This window comes from Hirundo rustica, chromosome 14 (genome assembly GCF_015227805.2).
Source record: "Hirundo rustica isolate bHirRus1 chromosome 14, bHirRus1.pri.v3, whole genome shotgun sequence".
NCBI classification, from domain to species: Eukaryota; Metazoa; Chordata; class Aves; order Passeriformes; family Hirundinidae; genus Hirundo; species Hirundo rustica.
The window spans coordinates 5,633,025-5,651,571 of NC_053463.1; the positions used below are offsets into that span (position 1 = coordinate 5,633,025).

General features: G+C 44.6%; 1 protein-coding gene across 4 annotated transcripts in view; it reads right to left on the bottom strand.

The window, feature by feature from the left end:
• GRIA1 (glutamate ionotropic receptor AMPA type subunit 1) overlaps positions 1 to 18,547 on the bottom strand; it is a 118,885-nt gene that overhangs the window by 13,727 nt on the left and 86,611 nt on the right. For all 4 annotated transcript variants that reach the window (XR_005703118.2, XM_040077928.2, XM_058422432.1 and 1 more), the window contains 2 exons: positions 5,050 to 5,248; positions 4,311 to 4,558 (listed from right to left, as the gene is read on the bottom strand). Coding sequence is in view for 3 of the 4 variants with exons in the window: in XM_040077928.2 (XP_039933862.1) it covers positions 4,311 to 4,558; positions 5,050 to 5,248 (447 nt within the window). In the remaining variant the exon portion in view is untranslated. The remainder of the gene's footprint in view (positions 1 to 4,310; positions 4,559 to 5,049; positions 5,249 to 18,547) is intronic.

The window sequence follows — 18,547 nt, forward strand, 5'->3', positions numbered from 1 at the left end:
TACTAAAGCCCTGTGGAAAGGCTATGCTGCCACAACAGAGAATGTGGTCATCTTATTTTATCTGATGCTGAGATCTGCATTCCTTCCCTCAAGTGCTTTCCAGAGCTCCAGAGCTCAGGGACTTAAGAACTTTTCCTGTCCTGGGAATTCCTTCACTGTGGACAGTGGTAGTCAGCTATGAATGGCCCCGTGTGCCCTGTGATATCATTGCCATGTTACCAACAGGTCACAGGATGGCTGCATCACCACTGAAATGTACAAACCCAGGAACACCTGGGACTTTTGGAAGCAATGTTTCATAGATAAGATTATCTAAATCATAGAAAACATTGCATGAATCTCATGCTGGGCAGACTCTACCACTCAGAAAGAAGACCGGTGATCTGGATTTAGGACAGCCTACAAAGCCAAGCTGTGCTGCAGTCTGCCTTCAGACCTGTTCACATCTCACTGCTCCAGTGGGGGACATCTGAGGGAGCACCTCGACTCAGGATGTGCAGTGGTGAGTTTTACAGGCTCTGCACATGGGCACAGCTCTTTTCTGGGTGCTGAGTATCAGGTGCAATGCTGGTATTAACACTGCATGGAAAAGAAGTACAAAGCTAAGCACAGCAAGGCACAAACATGAGAGGGCTTTAAAAATTATGGAAGAGGTGGAGAGATGAACCGTACATCAACACACCTTGAATGTCAACAAAGTCGGTCCTTAAAAAGGCCAAAGACCTTGCAGCTCCCATCTCAGAATTTGTGCTCTGTGCCACACCAAGAAACCCTCCCCAAGGGGGCTGTTCTCCTGTATTGTAGCTCTAAAAAGAGCCTGACTGTGGGCAAGAGGAGTGTGCTGGCCTCCACGAGCCTGCCATGGCTCTGCCTGTTGGCATTCCATCTGGGCACTGAAGCCTTCACAAGGACTGGGAGCCTCCTTCAGGCAGAATCCAGCCTTTAAAAAGCAAAATATAGATGCAGCCAAGCTTGCTACCAGTCCAAGAGAAGGCAAAGGTATAGATTTGAAGGTACCTGAGTATTTTCCCTTTTCTACTCTAACAGTATTTTGGTCAGAGCCTGACTTTGGTTGCATTTGAAGCAAATGGGAACATGTGAGCGTAGATCCAGAAAGAATCTGACACTAAGTAAATCATAATTATTCTGTCTTCTAAAACAGAATGCAGGTTACTTAGCACTCTGATGCCTGAACCATCTGTGAAAAATTAGCTAACTAATGAGCCAAAATACATTGCAGCTTCTATGTGGGTACAAGGTGTTAACAAAGTAAATGTATTGCTGTTTCCCTGAGCACATTATCAGCAGTATGATTTTTGGAGCCATGTGCTGAACATGATGTGTTTTCTCTCCTAGGATGCTTCATTTCAGTTAACTGTCTCTCCAGCTCCCAGGGAGAGCACAGAACAGGCTGTACTACATCTTGACTGTATTTTGATGGAAGACTGAAAAGTCTGGGGTCCTGAAGGAAGGAGGGTTTTTAACAGGGAACATTTTGTGTTTACTCACAGACCCTAGGAAAGCTGACTTCTGTTTTATGAAACTTTAATGTCAATATGGCCGCTCTGAAGAACTTGCTCTCACAGACCGCCATCTCAAAAACCTCTCTAGTCCCTGAGTCCAGATCTACAGGAAATTTCTTGGGTTTTCTTTACCCTGTTTTGGATAATTTGGCTTTTCTCCCTCTTTATGATCACTTGTCCAGCAGTGGAGAAGATCTCCTGCTGGGTAAATGGGTGCCACCCTTTTGCAGCAGCGTGACCATCTCATGTCAGGCAGGATCACAGCTTGAACTCACTGGTGTTGAAAGCTGAAATTTCTGCCCTCCCATTACTGCCCTTCTCAGACATGCTTAAATTTTAACATGTGAATGCCAAAAGATATTCAAAGCCAAATTCATCTAGGAGGAAGAAGTAATTTCTTCTAGCAGTCCAAGAGACTAAACTGATCTTTTGAAAGGGCAGTTTGCACTTACTACCACATGTATAATTATTTCTGGATTATCCACCTTGTTTTCATTCATCTGTAGCAACATCTTGGAATTGTTTGCCCATATAGAAGAGAGAAAAATATATGGTGAATGCTCCTGTAGTTTCTCTCTAGGATTCTTTCCTAACCACCTATTCTAAACACAGGAAAACTGGTCTAGCTACAGTGCCCAGCTTCTAAAACACACCTGATACAAGACAGACCTGGGTCACAAACCTCCTGCAATCCTGGCTCAGAGCTTTTACTCTGTGGATGGAAGTGAGTGAAGATGGAGACTGAGTGAGAGACAGGATGACCGTGCTGGACAGACGCCTCATGAACGTCACCTTGCTCAGGGCAACCTCTCACGTGCAGGACCCCAGGGGGAAAACAGACACTACATGAGGACTGTAGGGAACTACTGAGATTAAAACAATTAAAACATCAGGAACAAAACAGACACAATGGGACAAAAAATGGACAGGAACTGTTCCAAAGAAACACCATCGGATGGAAAATCAAGCATTCCTCCTTTGCCATTAGGCCCATAAGAAATTTGCACTACATGCAGCCAGGATGAAAAAGAGGAAACAGAAAGAAATGTTAGAAATTTTTGGAGTCATGCCTAGCAGAGGGATGTTTGGAGTTGCAAAAGTAAAATGATTGATGCGATTTTCTTTCTTGTGGTTTATTTTTCTTAGAAGTATGAAAAATGGCTCTTTCACATGCCAAAATTTACAAGACAGGTAGGATGTTCCTGTTTGTTTGTTTTTATAATATCGAAATTAGGATCCAAGATTGATGTTTAAATAAATAATTAATTAAATAGAATCAGCCTTGTATCCTAATTTCCATATTTACAAGACTGAAAACAAACGCTGGAAAGTGTGCAACAGAAAGCATCTCAAAGCTGTGAGAATATCTCCTCCTTGAGCTGGAGGAACCTGAGTCATTTCAGAGCCTGAACAGCACTGGATGCAAGAATTGCCTTCTGGACCTTGTGTACTGGTGGTGCAGACTGTCACTTGCAGGGGGTCACATCAGCTTCTCCAAAGGTACTGCTGATGTGGGAAGTGCAGATTTGAGTGTGAGCTGACCTAAGAACTGCAGTAATCAAAATCCTTGCACCAGTGGATACACCTTTGATTCTTTGGGCTGGCTTTGGCCACACTGTGTGTGTGACCAGACAGTTCATTCTGCAAATGGCCATCTGGTAATAATCTGGCTTCTAGAAATCCAGAGGTTGTGGATTATATGTCTCTGCATTGGGTTATGTTAGCAAACAGCTATAAGGCCACATATAGACCTCTGGTCAATATGCCTACATTAATAAATAACTCAGTAATTAATTAAATACATTGGAGTGTCATTCTGATTACTTAACTCTAGAGATCCTGAGATCTAATGGTTTGGTAATCTAATGGTTTGGTCTGGTAATCTAATGCTTTACTAAACCATTGCAACTCACGTTCCTCATGACCGTAATGTGAGGAATTGACATGGCTGCTGCCAAAAGGAACCACATTCCTGGTGTGTCCAAGACCACAATACCAGTCTGTGGGCTGTGGCCAAGCTCTTCTGAACAGGTCAGCTTTCATGATGGATGCCCACATCCAGCAGGGCGGCTGTATGCAGTGCCCAGGCTCTGCTACTAACTCAGGCCTGGGCTTGTGCTCCTATAGAGTTCTTCTTTTTAAAGGAAGGTCTCTGAAGATGCTTCACAGGCCAGTAGGCATGTGGCAGCCGCAGCTCTGGGCTCAGAAATGCAGTGTTTGTACCCTTTTGGACTTGCTATAAATTTGGTGCTTGCTGGGATCTGAATTGACTCAGGGAATGAAGATGCCCACCCTTTGCAGGGCTTTTCAAATGGACTTCCCACCTCTTCCAACCAGCATTTCATTTTAGGAAACACCAAAATGCTTTCCCCATGAGAACTCCCTCTGCAAGCATGGATCCAAGCCAGGGTAATCCCATACTCTGCAAAGCGGTGCAGTTCACATGGCACAGGATGAGCATCCCTTCCCGATAAAGCTCTGTGAAACCAATGGTTACACCACAGCAGCCCCCTGCCATCACCTCACACATTCATAGCAAGTGGATCAGCCAGGATCCAGTTTCCAAATGCAGGGCTTGAAGAAATAGACACTCCCGCTGCTGCTCAGCGGGAGCCGGGCATTTTACTTCCCTGCACATCCCACTGAGTGGTCACACCCCTTTCCCTCCACCTCCCACACGTCCTTGCCCCAAGCTTTCGTGATTAACATGGCAATGGAGATCAGACTGTGTGCATACATTGATTTGCTGGGTGGTTTGGCAAAAGGAAGCAAATCCAAGCTACTTACCTCAGCGCAGACCCCTTTGGCGTTGCAATACCATAGCCTTTGGAGTCCAAGTTACCTCCCACCTTCATGGTGTCGCAGGGCTTCCGCTGCTCGATGTACTCGTTCATGGTGGACTCCAAGAGGTATGCATACTTCCCTTTCGACTTCCTCACCCGGATCATCCCCTCTTCCGTCGTCCTCACAAAAACGGAGGGCTCGGCTGACTTCATGTACGTCCACATCTTCTCAAACACTGCTATTTTGGATCGCTGCGTAGGACAGCAGAAACCCAACAGAAGCGTTAACAGAGGTTTGGGTGCCCCCTGAGATTTCCAGCTTGGACTGAGCACACACCCACACATCAAACGGGACAAGGAAAACAAAAGGGGTAACAGGGTGTTACCACTTCTGCACCAGGGCCCAGATCAATCCCTGATTTTCTGGCCCATATCTGTGTGATTTTGCAGATCAAACCAAGGGCAAACCAAGCTGGAAATCTGGAGACGGTTTCATTTGGAGTTGCTCAGAGAAGCTCCTCGGTAACGTGGGGAAGCACACAGATATTCCATATTTGTGTTCACAACTACAGAATATCACATGCACCAGAGTCACTGCCAATCTTCCGGCAGGCTGTAACATGGTGAGGGGAAGCAAGTGAAAAAAAAAGCCAGACCTGAGCTGAGGACGAGAGAGGACGGACCTGGAGGGCTTGTCAAACATGAAGCTAAGAAAAATGTTTGCATTAAAGTTTCCTTTTTACCCTAAAAAATTCTTTAGTGGAGCCAGCTTCCAGGGTGCCATAGGCGATTTCCGTCTGCTTGGCCAAGTCCTCTGCGCTCTCGATGGGAGACACCATCCTCTCCACGGTGAGGAAGGCAGCCAGGTTAGCTGTGTAGGAGGAGATGATGATCAAGGTGAAGAACCACCAGACGCCACCGACTATGCGGCCGGAGAGAGACCTGGGCACAGAGAGAGTCAGACAGCAGCAGGGTGAATTATCTAAAAGGTGCAGCTTGCTCTTGTAGGCCCATCATTTACATGGCCATTTGCCTAAAGTCACCCTCTCCAGCCTCTTCCAAGGAAGCCAGAAGTCTGCCTCTACTTTTAAAGGTGTCGATGTAATTAGAGCAGGGATAAAAAAAATCACAGTGAAAAAAAAATATAGCAATAAACAGAGAGAATTTGCTTTGATTTTCAATTCCTTTCAGAGTAACAATATTAGCAATAAGACATGGAAATAATTACAAGAAGGTTTAGCTGGGCAGGGGGCAATGCCCATCAACAATGCCTCTGTCAAGGTCTCTGTTGTACCATGTACCCCTGGCAGGAAGGAGCACCAGCGTGGAACCAGACCAGACACGCAGCCCAGCTGTGATCTTTTGGTGAGCTCCTCCATCACCTGAAGTTTAAAAAAACAACCCCTGTGTTTTTCTGTGAGACATATTGAAGCTCAGAGAGGAGTTATAGTCTTAATGAATAATTTGCCTACTGACATTCTCTCTTTTGTATTCAGCAGATGGTGAGACAAGATGTTCATAATAATGTTTTAAAATCTAGGTGTTTTGTACTGTCTGCAATCAAATAGCCAATTAACTGTAACCATTCAATAGCTGTAGAGGCAAAAAAGTCAAGCAGGCATTAATATTAAAATCTTTTCAAATATTTTTTAAGAGTGGAAGCTGATTTTAGAATGATGTCAGCATTCAGGCAGTCTGTCTAAATTATTTATATGCACCTTCTCTAGCTGCAGAGCACTGTCCCAGACAGAAGGGAACACACAATGCTGTTTGATAAAGCCAGACAGCCTGAGTAAGGAGGACCTGCCTGTGAGAAGCACCATTTATTTCTCCACGGGGGACCATGTTTCAGAATTGTCTTTCTGCTGAACTGAGTCACTCTGCAGAAATATGGTTTATGGGATGGTAACAGAGATATCCCAGTCCAGAGCAGGGCTGAAGTTAGGTGAGATAAATGTGACCATCTTGCACCCCGTCTGCAGAGAACCCTCAGCGGGCAGGACTGTCAGCACATACAGCTGTACCATTTGTTTCGTATTTGGAGAGGGACTGGGGAGGGACACAACTATAGATCCAACTCATACATCTTCAGATTGATGAGGAAGAGGAAGAAAATTAGTCTGGATGATGTGTGCTCAGGGAAGGAAGCGCTCAGAAAAGGCACACAGGCATTAAACAAAAGTAACCAGATAATGTCAAATACAACAATCTCTGCTGATGAAGGCCACTTTGAGCTGGCAAAATCCATTTGCATGGCAAATAATCACATTCATCTCCAGCTGCAAATTATACAGCCTTTCCTTCCTGATGAAGCTGGGATATTTCTGCGACTCCTTTCAATCCCGTCAGCGTCTGTCAGCCGGATTCCTGCCTCCAGACCCTCTACATCCTGCTGAAATTCACCACCAGCTAATCCCAGGGGGCTGCCTGCCCTCAGCTGCACAGGGCTTGGGCTTCACACCTGGCTTTGACAGCATGGAAAAGTAACTTTGGGGCATTGAGCCTGGAAGGGAAAGCTGGGGGAAGAGGGAGAGGGGGCTGTTTCTTTCTCCAGGGAGACAGAAGGATGCAGACAGGGTTCATGCATCCATCATGGACTGGCTTCATCTGGGCTGTCCCTGCTGCTGGTGCTGGTCATGGCATGAGGAGGGATGTGCTTGCTCTCACACACTGTGGAGGAAAGGAGAGGAGGCCAGCAGCTTGCTAGGGCTTCCACCACGGCAGGGGCCTCGTGTGTGCGATGTTTTCTTGCTGGGCAATGCTCGCCCTCGTTGCTGGATTGACTTGGAGCTAGAAGCTGTGAACCAAAACTGCTGAAATGTCAGCAGAAAAAACACTCAGCACATGGGAACTGCAGGACACAGCCCTTCTCTCCATGGCTGGGAGCATTTAGCACGGGGGAGAGCTGGCCAGTGATGGAGAATCTGGGAGGACAGAGCAGCCCAATAAAGAATGCAACGCTAGTCATGATTAACATCACACAAGAGATGTGGTACCATGTGACACCCCCACAGCTCAGGAGCAGTGGACACAGGTTAAACAGAACAAACTGGGTTTCTCCTGTCTCTTTAGACTGACCCAATGCCTGCCTACCACAGTAAGTGCTTGCAGAGGAAATATCTGTTACCACCTTGTTCTGCTTCTTCTGTAGACCCAGCAGACCAACGGCAGTGCCTCCATCACATGGGACACATTTGCAAAGTGCCTTTGTAATTTAGGAGATACTGTCCGATTTCTGACATTAGTGACTTTAACACTGGGTAGCTAAAAGCCTGGTGAAAAACCAGTGGGACTTAGAATTACGTTTATGCTCCAGTAAGAGCAGTCACAGAGGAGCAGATACATCTTGTACTTTGAAGTCACCGTGAGGCTTTGAAAGTCTCTCTCTGGAGCTAGGTAACAAAAAATGATCCTGCACTTGACTAACAGAAATGTTCTGCAGCTTGAGCCCTGGCTCGAGTTCTTTTCTCTTCACTAATGGGTGCTGTGGGGTTTAAATCTTCTTGCATGAGGACGTGTCCCTGTACCTGTTCAAGCATAACATGAATCAGCTCCCTGTTGAGTGGAAAGGAGTCAATAACTCAGCCCCCTGCAGAGCTAAGGTGAGACTGAGCACCCTGGTTAGGATTTTAAAGATGTGCTAATCTTCCGATATTTGGATCTGTCTGTTTGACCTCTGGATTCATTCATGTTCATTGTCAACGTAATCCTTGCAAATAGCAGGGTCTAAAAAAATTGGACTAAAGCAAGAGTGTAAGAGGATTTCATAAATGGGGTACGAAAAGGGGTAAAACATCTAAATAGACGAGACTCTTTTTTTTTCAACCTGTGTTAATTCTTCTGCACCTAGACACTTCTTTCCTACACAGTCCAAATTAAGATATCTTGATTTCTTCATCTATCCCTGCCTGTGCTGTGTAAAATAGCACACATAGCCCCACTCTTCTCCCTGGCTTGGGATCCTGCCCGTGCCTCCCAGAACTGGCAAGAACAGGATGCTCCATTCCATCATTACCCTTGCAGGAGAAACTACTAAATACTCTGCCCTCATTATCCACAGTGCAGAATCCACTTAAAATTCGAGCTGGCTGGGAACCAAGATTTCAGGACCGTGGAAAAGTCTGAAATTGTAAATAAAACCTTAATATTCTAATTTGGAACGCAAAGATAACGGTTGCAAATGTCCTCTAAAAGTAGCACTCTGAAAATGGTTGTTTTGGGTCTGTTCAAGCTTTGCCTTTTGCTATTAGTTATAGTTTAATTTTTGAAAGGCTAAATAATATAATTTTAACATGGTAAACAATTTTGTTTTTGCTTTCTCATTATAAATAATTTTCTTTCAGCTTTTATAGTACATTGTATCCTTACCTACTGCATATATAATTAAAAAGATAATTCTGAAACATGCTATTTTAAATCTGCCCAATAAAAATACTGCCGATGGTCAAGATGAAAGTAATAATTTTGATTTTTTTTTACTTATAAAAAACCTTTCCTTGCAAAAGTAACTGCATTTTGCCAGTGGAACACAGAGAGGAACTGTAATTTCCCCTTGTTCCTATGAAGAGATTTCTTCTAACGTTTTAGCCTTAGCATTGATGGATTCATACAGAAATAGAAAATCATGCAGCTATAATCTCATTTCTTAAAACAAAATGCAATCCTTGATGAAACAATTTTCTCTTTGATCTTATCCCTCACGGAAGGTGGGAGAAGCCAGCAGGAGTTTGCCTCTGCTTTGCCATCTATTAGAAGAGAACAATACAGTTTTGCAAAAAAATATTAACAAGATCATCAGAAAATATGCAGAGTAAACCTCATTGGAAAACTGTTCAAGCACCATCTCAGTTCTCTCCCACTTCTCCCTTCCCCCTCCCCAAATCCATTCCTTATGGAGAATTGCACCTAAACTGGCAGCGTTTTAATTAGAAGTGCAAATCTGGGATCCTGAAGCCATAGCTGCTTTGGGAGGATTTCCCAGATTTGCTGTTAAATTCAAGTCTAATAAAGGCTCACTTGCTCAACTGACATATTTGTCGCTGAATGAATTTATGCAAAACTGTTGAAAGAAAAGCTCTTCAGTGCTTGTGCTACTGATTGTGGGTCAAACCCACTTTTGGTCTTCTACCCACACAGAGCCTCTGATCTCCAACACTACTCTGTGAATTTGATACTCATCCAGACAATTCCATGGCTCTATCTGAAATCTGACTCGGTAGTGGATTCATTGCAAACATTTAGTGCCAGTTTTTCTCTTATTTTAAGCAAAATTTCAATATTAAACTCTGTCAGTGTAAAGAGATTTGCTTTTCCTCTGTGTCACAGACCATCTGGCATGGTTGGTCTCACCATTTTACCTCTGTCCCTGACACGAACCCCAGATTTGCTCAAAGGGCAAAGGAAGAAATTCAGTGTGGGGCTGTGGAGCTGGGGTCAGCTCTGGGCACATCCGTCAGGTACAGACTGCAGAGTTCTTATCCTCTTACTCTCTTCTGTGCCATGGAGAGTTTTGAATGAGCTCACAACTCTTTGCCACAGAATTCGAGAGATTATAATGCAAGTTTCTCTGTTCATGCTGCATTACTAATTTTCTTGTCATATGAGTTTGCTTTTACTTTTTATTGAATCCTAGCTCCTGGTACAAGAGTCTGGAGTCCTGGCTGCAGTGCTGGGTTTTAACATGCAGTGTCAGGAAAGCCCTTACAGAAGTAAGAATGTTTTCCACTGATATACTCATTTAGCTCTCCCAGAGGTACAAATTCTTTCTTCATCTCTCACAACTTTTCTACAAAGCTAAGAGCTGCAAATTTTGGTTCCCTGTGGGTAACACTAACCAGGGCGACAGGGTAAGGAAGCTGAGGGTGCACAGGAACTGGGAGTCCCATGCTGGCTCTACCCTGGTTTTCTTTCTCTAATTCTTGTTAAAAAGAAAAGGAAAAAAAAAAAAAAAAAAAAAAGGCTCCTTAACTTTTGTATATGGGCTGGAGATCTGCTTTTGTGACTTCAGGCAAACACTGCCAGTCCATCCGATCCCCAAAGCCAACATGCTGGAAGGAGGCAGTATGGATTATGGAATCCCAGCAGAAGTGTCTTTAAGAAGGGGCCTTGTGGATGCTCACGGTGTAAATATTGCATCAGCTGAATGTGATCTCTGCAAACACACAGAATCTCCAGATTCAACAGGGGATGCATATCTGTGAGGCGTTAATTATAAATCATGGTTTATTTACTGTTTCCTTCTGCTTAAGCTAATGGCTTTGGACAGCAGTGTACGCTCCCTCTCCTACTGTTTCATCTCTTCTTTAGCAGAACATGTTGGCACTTTTTCCCCCCTTCAATTTCCCTTTAATGGGCAAAACCTCATTCTAAAATGAGTTTTCCTGCTTAGTCAGAAATGCATCATGCCACTTGTGGTTCTCCAGTCATTGGGCCTTGGATTACTGCAGTGCTAAGTATAAGCATGACTGCATGGAGCAGCTTCGTGCTGTTTTCCAGACATTCACTTAGCATTTTGACAGGCAAGAGTTGCCTAAGCCTAATCAGAGGACTAGTAACCAGGAGCTGTGTTTTTCTGCTTTCTGCGAAGCCCTGCTACTTTATGGGATCCTGGATAGCTTACTTCATCTCTCTAATTTAGTTCCCAGCTGTGGGAGAAGAGAATGAATCACATTTATGAACCTGTCCTGGGTGGGTGGCCTGAAGCGCTGGCCACCAGGTGGAATTTACCTCTGAGCTGCCGCTTTGCCCAATTCCCCTCCCTGAGATCCTCAATCCCAACAGGCAGAGGCAGCATCAAATGTGCCCAGCCATGCAGGGGGTGATGTGTGCACTCCACAGCACTTTGCAGTTTGCGCCCTTCTGCGTCCTCGACCGACCCAAAATGACGCCTGTGGGTACTCAACAAACACAACCCACCTGCTCAACTAGTGGGGTGTTGGAAGCACCAGATGCCAAGCAAACACGGACTAACATGGGCAGCAAGCCCTCTTCAACTTCAGCAGGACTCATAAAAATACTGCAACGGAGCAGAACTGCAGGACTGAGGTAAATCCTTCACTCGAGGGACCTGCCATCCCTGCACAGCATCCCTGGCTGCCTAAATGAGATGGTTAACCCTAAAGATGCAGGATAATACGCTGAGCTCCTCCAGAGGGCAGCTAAAAACTGTACAAATGCAGGGCCAGGATAGAGGGATGAGGTGGAGCCCTAAGAAAAAATAAGAGTGAAGCTGAAAGGCAGAGAGGTAGATCTGAAGACAGGCACCATCATCCTCTGAAGTGCAGGCACTGTGTGCCTCTCCCTGCTGCAGACAGGGTGGTTTAAGGGATGACTGTTTAGATAGTGATTTGCTGAGAAACATGTGGTCACTTTGGGCTGCTTGGCAGCTCTGGAGAAAGGCAAAGTCACCCCTCTTCTGCTGTTTTGCCAGCTATCGCTACAAGGAATAAACCCCTAACTCTTGTCCGGCCTTTGAGCAAAAATTTCACTGTAAAAAAGGCCCTTCATGTATTTTTCCCACTCTGATGACATTTGTTCACTTTGCAGAGAAAAACACACAAGGTGACGAGCATAAAAAAATTTGTCAAAAGCTTCAGTTGCTGGAGAACCCCAGGAGATTCATTATTCAGGAACTTCCTCAACCTCAGGTGGCCCTAAATTTAACAGCACTCATCCTTCTTTTTGAACAACAGCCTATTGTGCCAATGTCCTTTACTGAGTTGTTGGATTCCATATGGTCTCCCACAGTCTCTTCTTCAAAGTCTACTTGATCAAAAAGCTTTTTTTTTTTTCTTTTTTTCCCCAAAAGATTTAATATGTTTTGCATTATGTGCCATCAGTTCTTCATTTTTCCAAGATCCTCTTTAGCCATCTACATTTGCTCACAAGAGAGCTCCATTTCTGTCTTCTGGGCAATAATGTTACAATAACCTAGTTCAGATTTCTTCCAAGGCATCTTGCCTTGGTTCATTTTGCTTTATTTTTTTTTCCTGTCTTTTGTCAGATTTCCCAATCTGATGAGAAAAAGGCTTTGCTCTGGAAGGAAAGTATTTTCTGCACTGGAAGATATTTACTCTGGCAATATTTCCAAATATTCCCTTCATTTCCTCTCTCATTTCTTATTTAAAATGTGATTCCTCACCAAGACCAGTACAAGCTGGATTTTCTCTAGATTCAGTTTTGAGCCTTTGTTTTTTTGTACAGGGACATACTACACCTCTCGTAGAAGTGGTGAGGAATGAATCTGCTCTCCCCAGACAGTGTTTTCAGAAGAGCTTTATGTGCACAGGTGCGCCTGTCTTTTAACATTAAAACTCCCAAACTATGAAGGGAAAACATGTTCAGTGTTTCTGCTGCCCCTATTTCACCTGCTAAGATCCATTTGGGGATATTAAAAAAAAAAATAAATTTAAGGCTCCAGAAGCACTGCTGAGATGAAATCTGCCCCCTCCCTCTGTTTTCCTCTCTGCAGCCTGAGATTTTGCTTCTTATTGCAAGCTTCAAGACATAAGAGAAGAGAACAGAAAATTCCTCCCATGGGAGGGCATCCTGTGCACTTGCTCCTGCAGCTGAACCCTCGTGGACCCTTCATCATGTCTCACACCTATACACAGGGTACAAGTGCTCATTTTATTGCTTTTTCCTTTCACCATGCGAGGGCTCATCTCCTTTCTTTCTGCTCCTCTATTCACACGCTCGCCTCCTATTACTCCTCATCAGACTGAGTTGGGAGAATTCATTAGTGTATAAAACATGCTTTGAAGTTGTCCAAATATCGGTGATGTAACACTTTTGCACTTCTATAGACTCTTTTATCTGGAGATCAAAGTAGTAAGTTATGATTACCATGATTGGATTATTGCTGCTTAGCCTTTGGATCTGAGGGTAAGCAGCAACTCTTCTGGGTAGGCACTAATCAGAATTACTGCACGATTTTATTAAATAGATTGAATGCCATCAAGAGTGCTGCTGCTGTTTAAGGCAAGGGCTGCATGCACGGGCTGTGTGCCCTTTCCTGCCATCTGAGCATATGAATCAGCTGCTCTCCAGCTGCTCCTTTGATCCATGTGGAAATGGAAGGAAGACCAAGACAGCTTGGAGGACTTCAGAGGTGATACCACGCTCTGCCCTCTCCAACTGCAGACCCCGCCCAAGCACACAAGGATTTTTGCCCCGATTTCTTAGCAGGACCCACATTTTGCTTTTCCCAGTTAGTTGGCTTCCTCAAGCCTTTCACAATGGATAGCACAGCAGCTCTGTCCTGTTTCAACAAATTTGTCTTTACCCGGTCAGCATCTTGGGGTATTACAATGGGCATTGCTCAGTGAATGAACACAATCCTGAACTTCTCATGGAAAGGGGTATGGTGCTTCCCCAGGGACAGGTAGCTGGGATGAAATCTGAGACCCAAGCAGAACAGGTCCAATAAATGCCAAATTGCATTGGAATAAAGGCAGAACCCTGAGCCTCCCAGTGGAAGGCCAGCTGTGGGGTGGGATACCAGCAAAGAGCAGCTGTGGATGCTTTCTGTGTTTTGTGAGCCAGAGCAATTTGAATCAAGGAGTTCAAAGCTCATTCGAATGTGTATCCGGTGAGTGTGCACATGATATCTCAGTGCTGATAAAAGTGATGTACAGCATATGGAAGAGTTATTTAAGCAGGGTTTCCCTGTGAAAACACGCTCAGGGCTTCCCATCTTAGTTACAATTTTTTTTTTTTTTGGAATGCCAACATTAAAGCAGTGTGTGACAGGCAGCCTTGCAGAGGACACCACCTGAGGGAGGTGGAGGCTGTTCAGCTCCTCACAACCCTTATTCTCTGACAAAAACACTTGGCAGTCGACCTAACTATTAGAGAGACACAACCATGCACAGTCCTGGCTGTGGACCCCAGCTGAGCCGACTGCTCAGGAACAACTTGTTATTGAGAGGAAAGGAAATGGAAAAAATTCTGCTTCTCTTACTGACTGAAAATCAGCAAGTCTGAGTACAGCGTAACAGGGGGTCCCTGGAGGCTCTGAGAGGCTCCTGCTGCAGTCAGGGAGGAGATTGTGAGTGTCAGAAGGCAGCCCTGTAAATCTTAGTGCTCCTCACGATCCTGAGTCAGTGCCCAGCATTAGAAACACAAACAGCACCTTCCAGTTCCATGTCAGAGAACACAGAACGGTGTGGGCTGAAAGAGCTCTTAAAGCTCATTTCATTCCAGCCCTCTGCCATGGGACATCTTTCACAGGCTGCTCCAAGCCCCATCCAACCTGACCTTGAACACTTCCAGGGACTCAGGGGCAGCCACAGCTTCTCTGGGCAACCTCTACCAGGGCCTCCCTCACCCTCACAGGGAAGAATTTCTTCCTAATTTCTACTCCAAATCTACCTCCTTCAGATAAAATTTCCCAAGATATTAAAAAAAAATGGGAAATGCATTTCTCCCCCTGCTATTTTCAACTTCGTTTTCAACGAAAAACATGAGAATAATTTATTTAGTCCTGAAGAAAGAAATTGCAAAAGTATTTTTAGGCTAATATATCTGCTTTTAGATGAAGTGTTTGAGGGCTTATTTTAAACACAGCTGGCGGAACGATTAGTGAATCTGTCACTCAACGGGAGGAGTTTCAGCAAATTTCTTGCTGTCCCCCAGCAACCTCAATGCTGAAGGCCCAAAGTCAGAGCTGTGGGAGAGTGATTAGAGATGGCTGATAGGGAGAGCATCCTGAGGAAGTAGCTTACAGGTCAGTGGAGGAAGCACTCATTACCTCTGCAGCATTTAGACATTTTCAGATGGCAGAGCGTGCAAATTCAAAAGACTAATTTTTCCTTCACAGAAGAAATCACATCTTTCCAACAATGCTCCCTCGGTTGGTTATTTCCTCCATCTGAGTCCTCTGTATCCTTCAGCACTTTCCCAAATGAAAAAAATGATAGCAAGGATGACTATTTTAAAAGAATTTCCGTTTTCCCCTGGCTGCCACACTCTGGTTGCCATGGAAGTGCGCAGACTCCAAAGGGGACTGTTTAGTTGGATATTGTACAATTTGTCAAGCTGTTCCTCTGGTGAGTCACTTTCCATGGTTAAGTGCATTTTAGAAATCAGTGTGGTCATCAGTTCCTGGTGATTTGCAAGTGCTGCTGTTACCCTGTGACCTGAATTTGCTCTCCCTGGACATAATTAACTCTGCCACGAAGAGATAATTGCAACATCATTTGATACACTTTCATAAGGCAAGGAGACTTTGCCAGAAGTTGAAGTCCTGATGTTCCTACTTTTATTCTCAAAGACAGTCAGCTCACCAGTTCAAACAAAACAACCACAAATAAATGAACCTGAGCTTTGTCCCCACAGAATCACTAAGGTTGGCAAAGCCCTCTGAGATCATCGAGTCCAACCGTTACCACAGCACTGCCATTAAAATTCGCCATTAAACCACGGCCCCAGGTGCCACATGCATGCGCATTTCGAACACTTCCAGGGATGGAAATTCCACCACTTCCCTGGGCAGCCTGTTCCAGTGCCTGACCACCATTCCAGTGAAGAAACTTTTCCTAAATTTTAATTTAAACCTCCCCTGGTGCAATTTGAGGCCGTTTCCAAGGCAGACGCTTGGAGTGTCAGAAGACGCTTACTGAAATCAAGAAGAGTCATCAGATAAATACCCCTGCTCAGCCTTCTTTTCAGGAAGGAATTAAATTCCTTTTGATTGCTAAATGCAGCTGGTTCTAATTTCTCTAAGGCTAAATTTTTAGCAAAATAAGTAAGTACCCTGCAAATGTAAGTTTACAAAGGATGGAACAGAAATAATTTCCTTGAAAAAAAATCCAAACTGAACCTCTCACTAAAAAAAAATGAAAAAAACCCCAACAAACCAAAAACCCCCACAACGTTTTTTTGTTCTAATCAATTTCTTATTTAGATTTTGCATAAAAACTGGATAAAAGCTTTCATTATTGGGAAGATCTTGATAAAATTTAAAAATGCTGCTGTATTTCAAAACCTGAAGTCTCCTGTGACTTTTTTTCAATTGGGCTAACAAAGAAATGTGAATAAGCAGGAAAAAGGGCAGAGGAAAATGCTCAGCATTAATTACAGGTACATAATAAACACCTTGTTTGCTCTTCCCCAGACAAAGCACTCTGATGGAGTGCAGCAGAGGCGGAGGAGGAGTGCAGTGGGCACGAGCACACGGTATGGATCAGCCAGAGCACTGTTTCCATGTCACAAAAAACAAATAACCACGTCCACAAGATGTCTATAAATAATAGATTGTATCTATTGACTGGAGAGCAGCCAGCATCTATCTCTCTCCTTCCTGCCTGGGAGTGCATCATTCATCATCTCTGCCAGCAAACCCCGCTGCTCAGCACACCCAGCCCTGCCAGCCGGGGTCAGAGCTTGGCACAACCCACTGCACCCTGCCAAGCCTCTGGGTCTGGACTCTGCAGGCGTAAGACCCGGGTAACTCTCATCCCAAGCCAGCTGGAGGGAGGATTGTACCCTGTGCCCTGTCTCCTTGCACGCAGGAAACCCCAGAGTCTTTAGGGCACACTGGTGTGACCCGAGCATGCCCCAGCCGTGGTCCTGCCTTGCACAGAGGAGCACAGAGGCTCTCCCTGCTCATGCAGCCCTGCTGATGCTCCCAAAACATCCCCTGTCCAGCCTGGCTCTCTCTCAGACACAGGTGGGATGAAAGCTTCATCCACATTTTCACTCCCAGCACAGGGTGGCCATGTCACCTCCAGCTCTGTTCTCAATGAGACAGATTATTAGGAGTGATTTCAAGCTGTGTTGTCCAGGTGTCATGACATGACACCCTAGTGTGCCATGATATGAGTACGCTTTTCCCTTCTACTCACAGTAGATTTTGATCTGATTTCAAAATATCTATATTTTTTGTTTTGACAGTAAAACAATGCTCCAAGAGGTCAGGCTAATTTTTGGAGATCTTTACTTAATTTTCCTCTGGCAAGGCACAAAGAATGTCTGCATTCACCAGGTGATATTGTGTGATATTTATCCATCTGCCAAACCTGAGATGGGACAAGATTCCTACAGTCAACTCAGCTAAGAGCAACTGTCTATTCTACCTCATGGTATTTTCAAGTGAAGAATAAATGCCTTTCTGGAAGATCTGTTTTAACCAAGTGTATTTCATTTTAGTCAAACATAAATTTTCTGAGTCACAGGAAGAGTAACTGGATTAAATTTAATAGTCTCCAATATACAAGAAGTCTCTTTTGGGCTCAAACCATATAAAGCAACACATTTTATGTAACAAAAAATAGAAGATCAAGATAAGAACCTGACAAGAGATGCTGTTTTGCTCTCTGGTTTTCCATCCTTTTCACAACAGTCAAATATTTATTTTGCAGAAAATGATGAAGAACACGACAAATTCTGATGCCTTGTTTTGCTGCAGAGGAGGCTGGGAAGCCCAAGCATCACCTCAGTCTTCTCAAAGGCCTCAGGTGCATCCTAAGTGAGGAATGGCAACAATGTGCTGGACTTTAGCGAGGTCCTGCTCCCCACAGCTGCTACACACTGCGGTTATTTTAGGCCCTGAAGACCTGAAGACAATTTATCAAATTACAGCTCTGAAAGTGGTACAATGTGAGTCATATTTACTTCACATTTTTCTTTCCGCAGGCTCTCGCTATTGGCTGCGGGTTATTTATTACCTCTGATGCCTGCTCTAAGAGGCTCCTTTCTGGGTCTGTATTTCACACTTAATGAGTGCTTTTGCAATTTCATGACCGTTTTCTGAAGCTAAGGTGGCACTTTGCAAAGCCTAATGGTTTATGGCCCATTTCAGACTTCACTGATTCCTGCCTGTGGAATCAGTGTGGAGCTGCTGCTTCTCCCTGACCCTGCTGGGTATCAGCCCGTGCTTCAAGAGCTCTAAGGGCAACAACAAGGCCTCTCTCACCTCAACCAGGACAAATTAGTCCATGTGGTAGGGACTGTTCCACACCCAGTGGTGTTCCCACTGCAGGTGGATGTGTGCTCCAGCAGGAAATGTCCCAGAGCTCACAGCCCCCTCGGTTTGAAGCCTTGCATTTACCATGGAGCCATGGAAAATGCAAGGCCATCCACAGGTCACCAAATGAACAGTTGTCTTTAAAGCCCTTGGTAGGTTGTCCCCAGCGCACTTAAAAGCCTGCTTAAAGCTCTGCCTAGTAAGACTGTCCTTAAAAAGGACAACACTTTCCTTCAAAAGCAAATTTTTGTCTCTTTGGGGCATTGAAGCTCCCT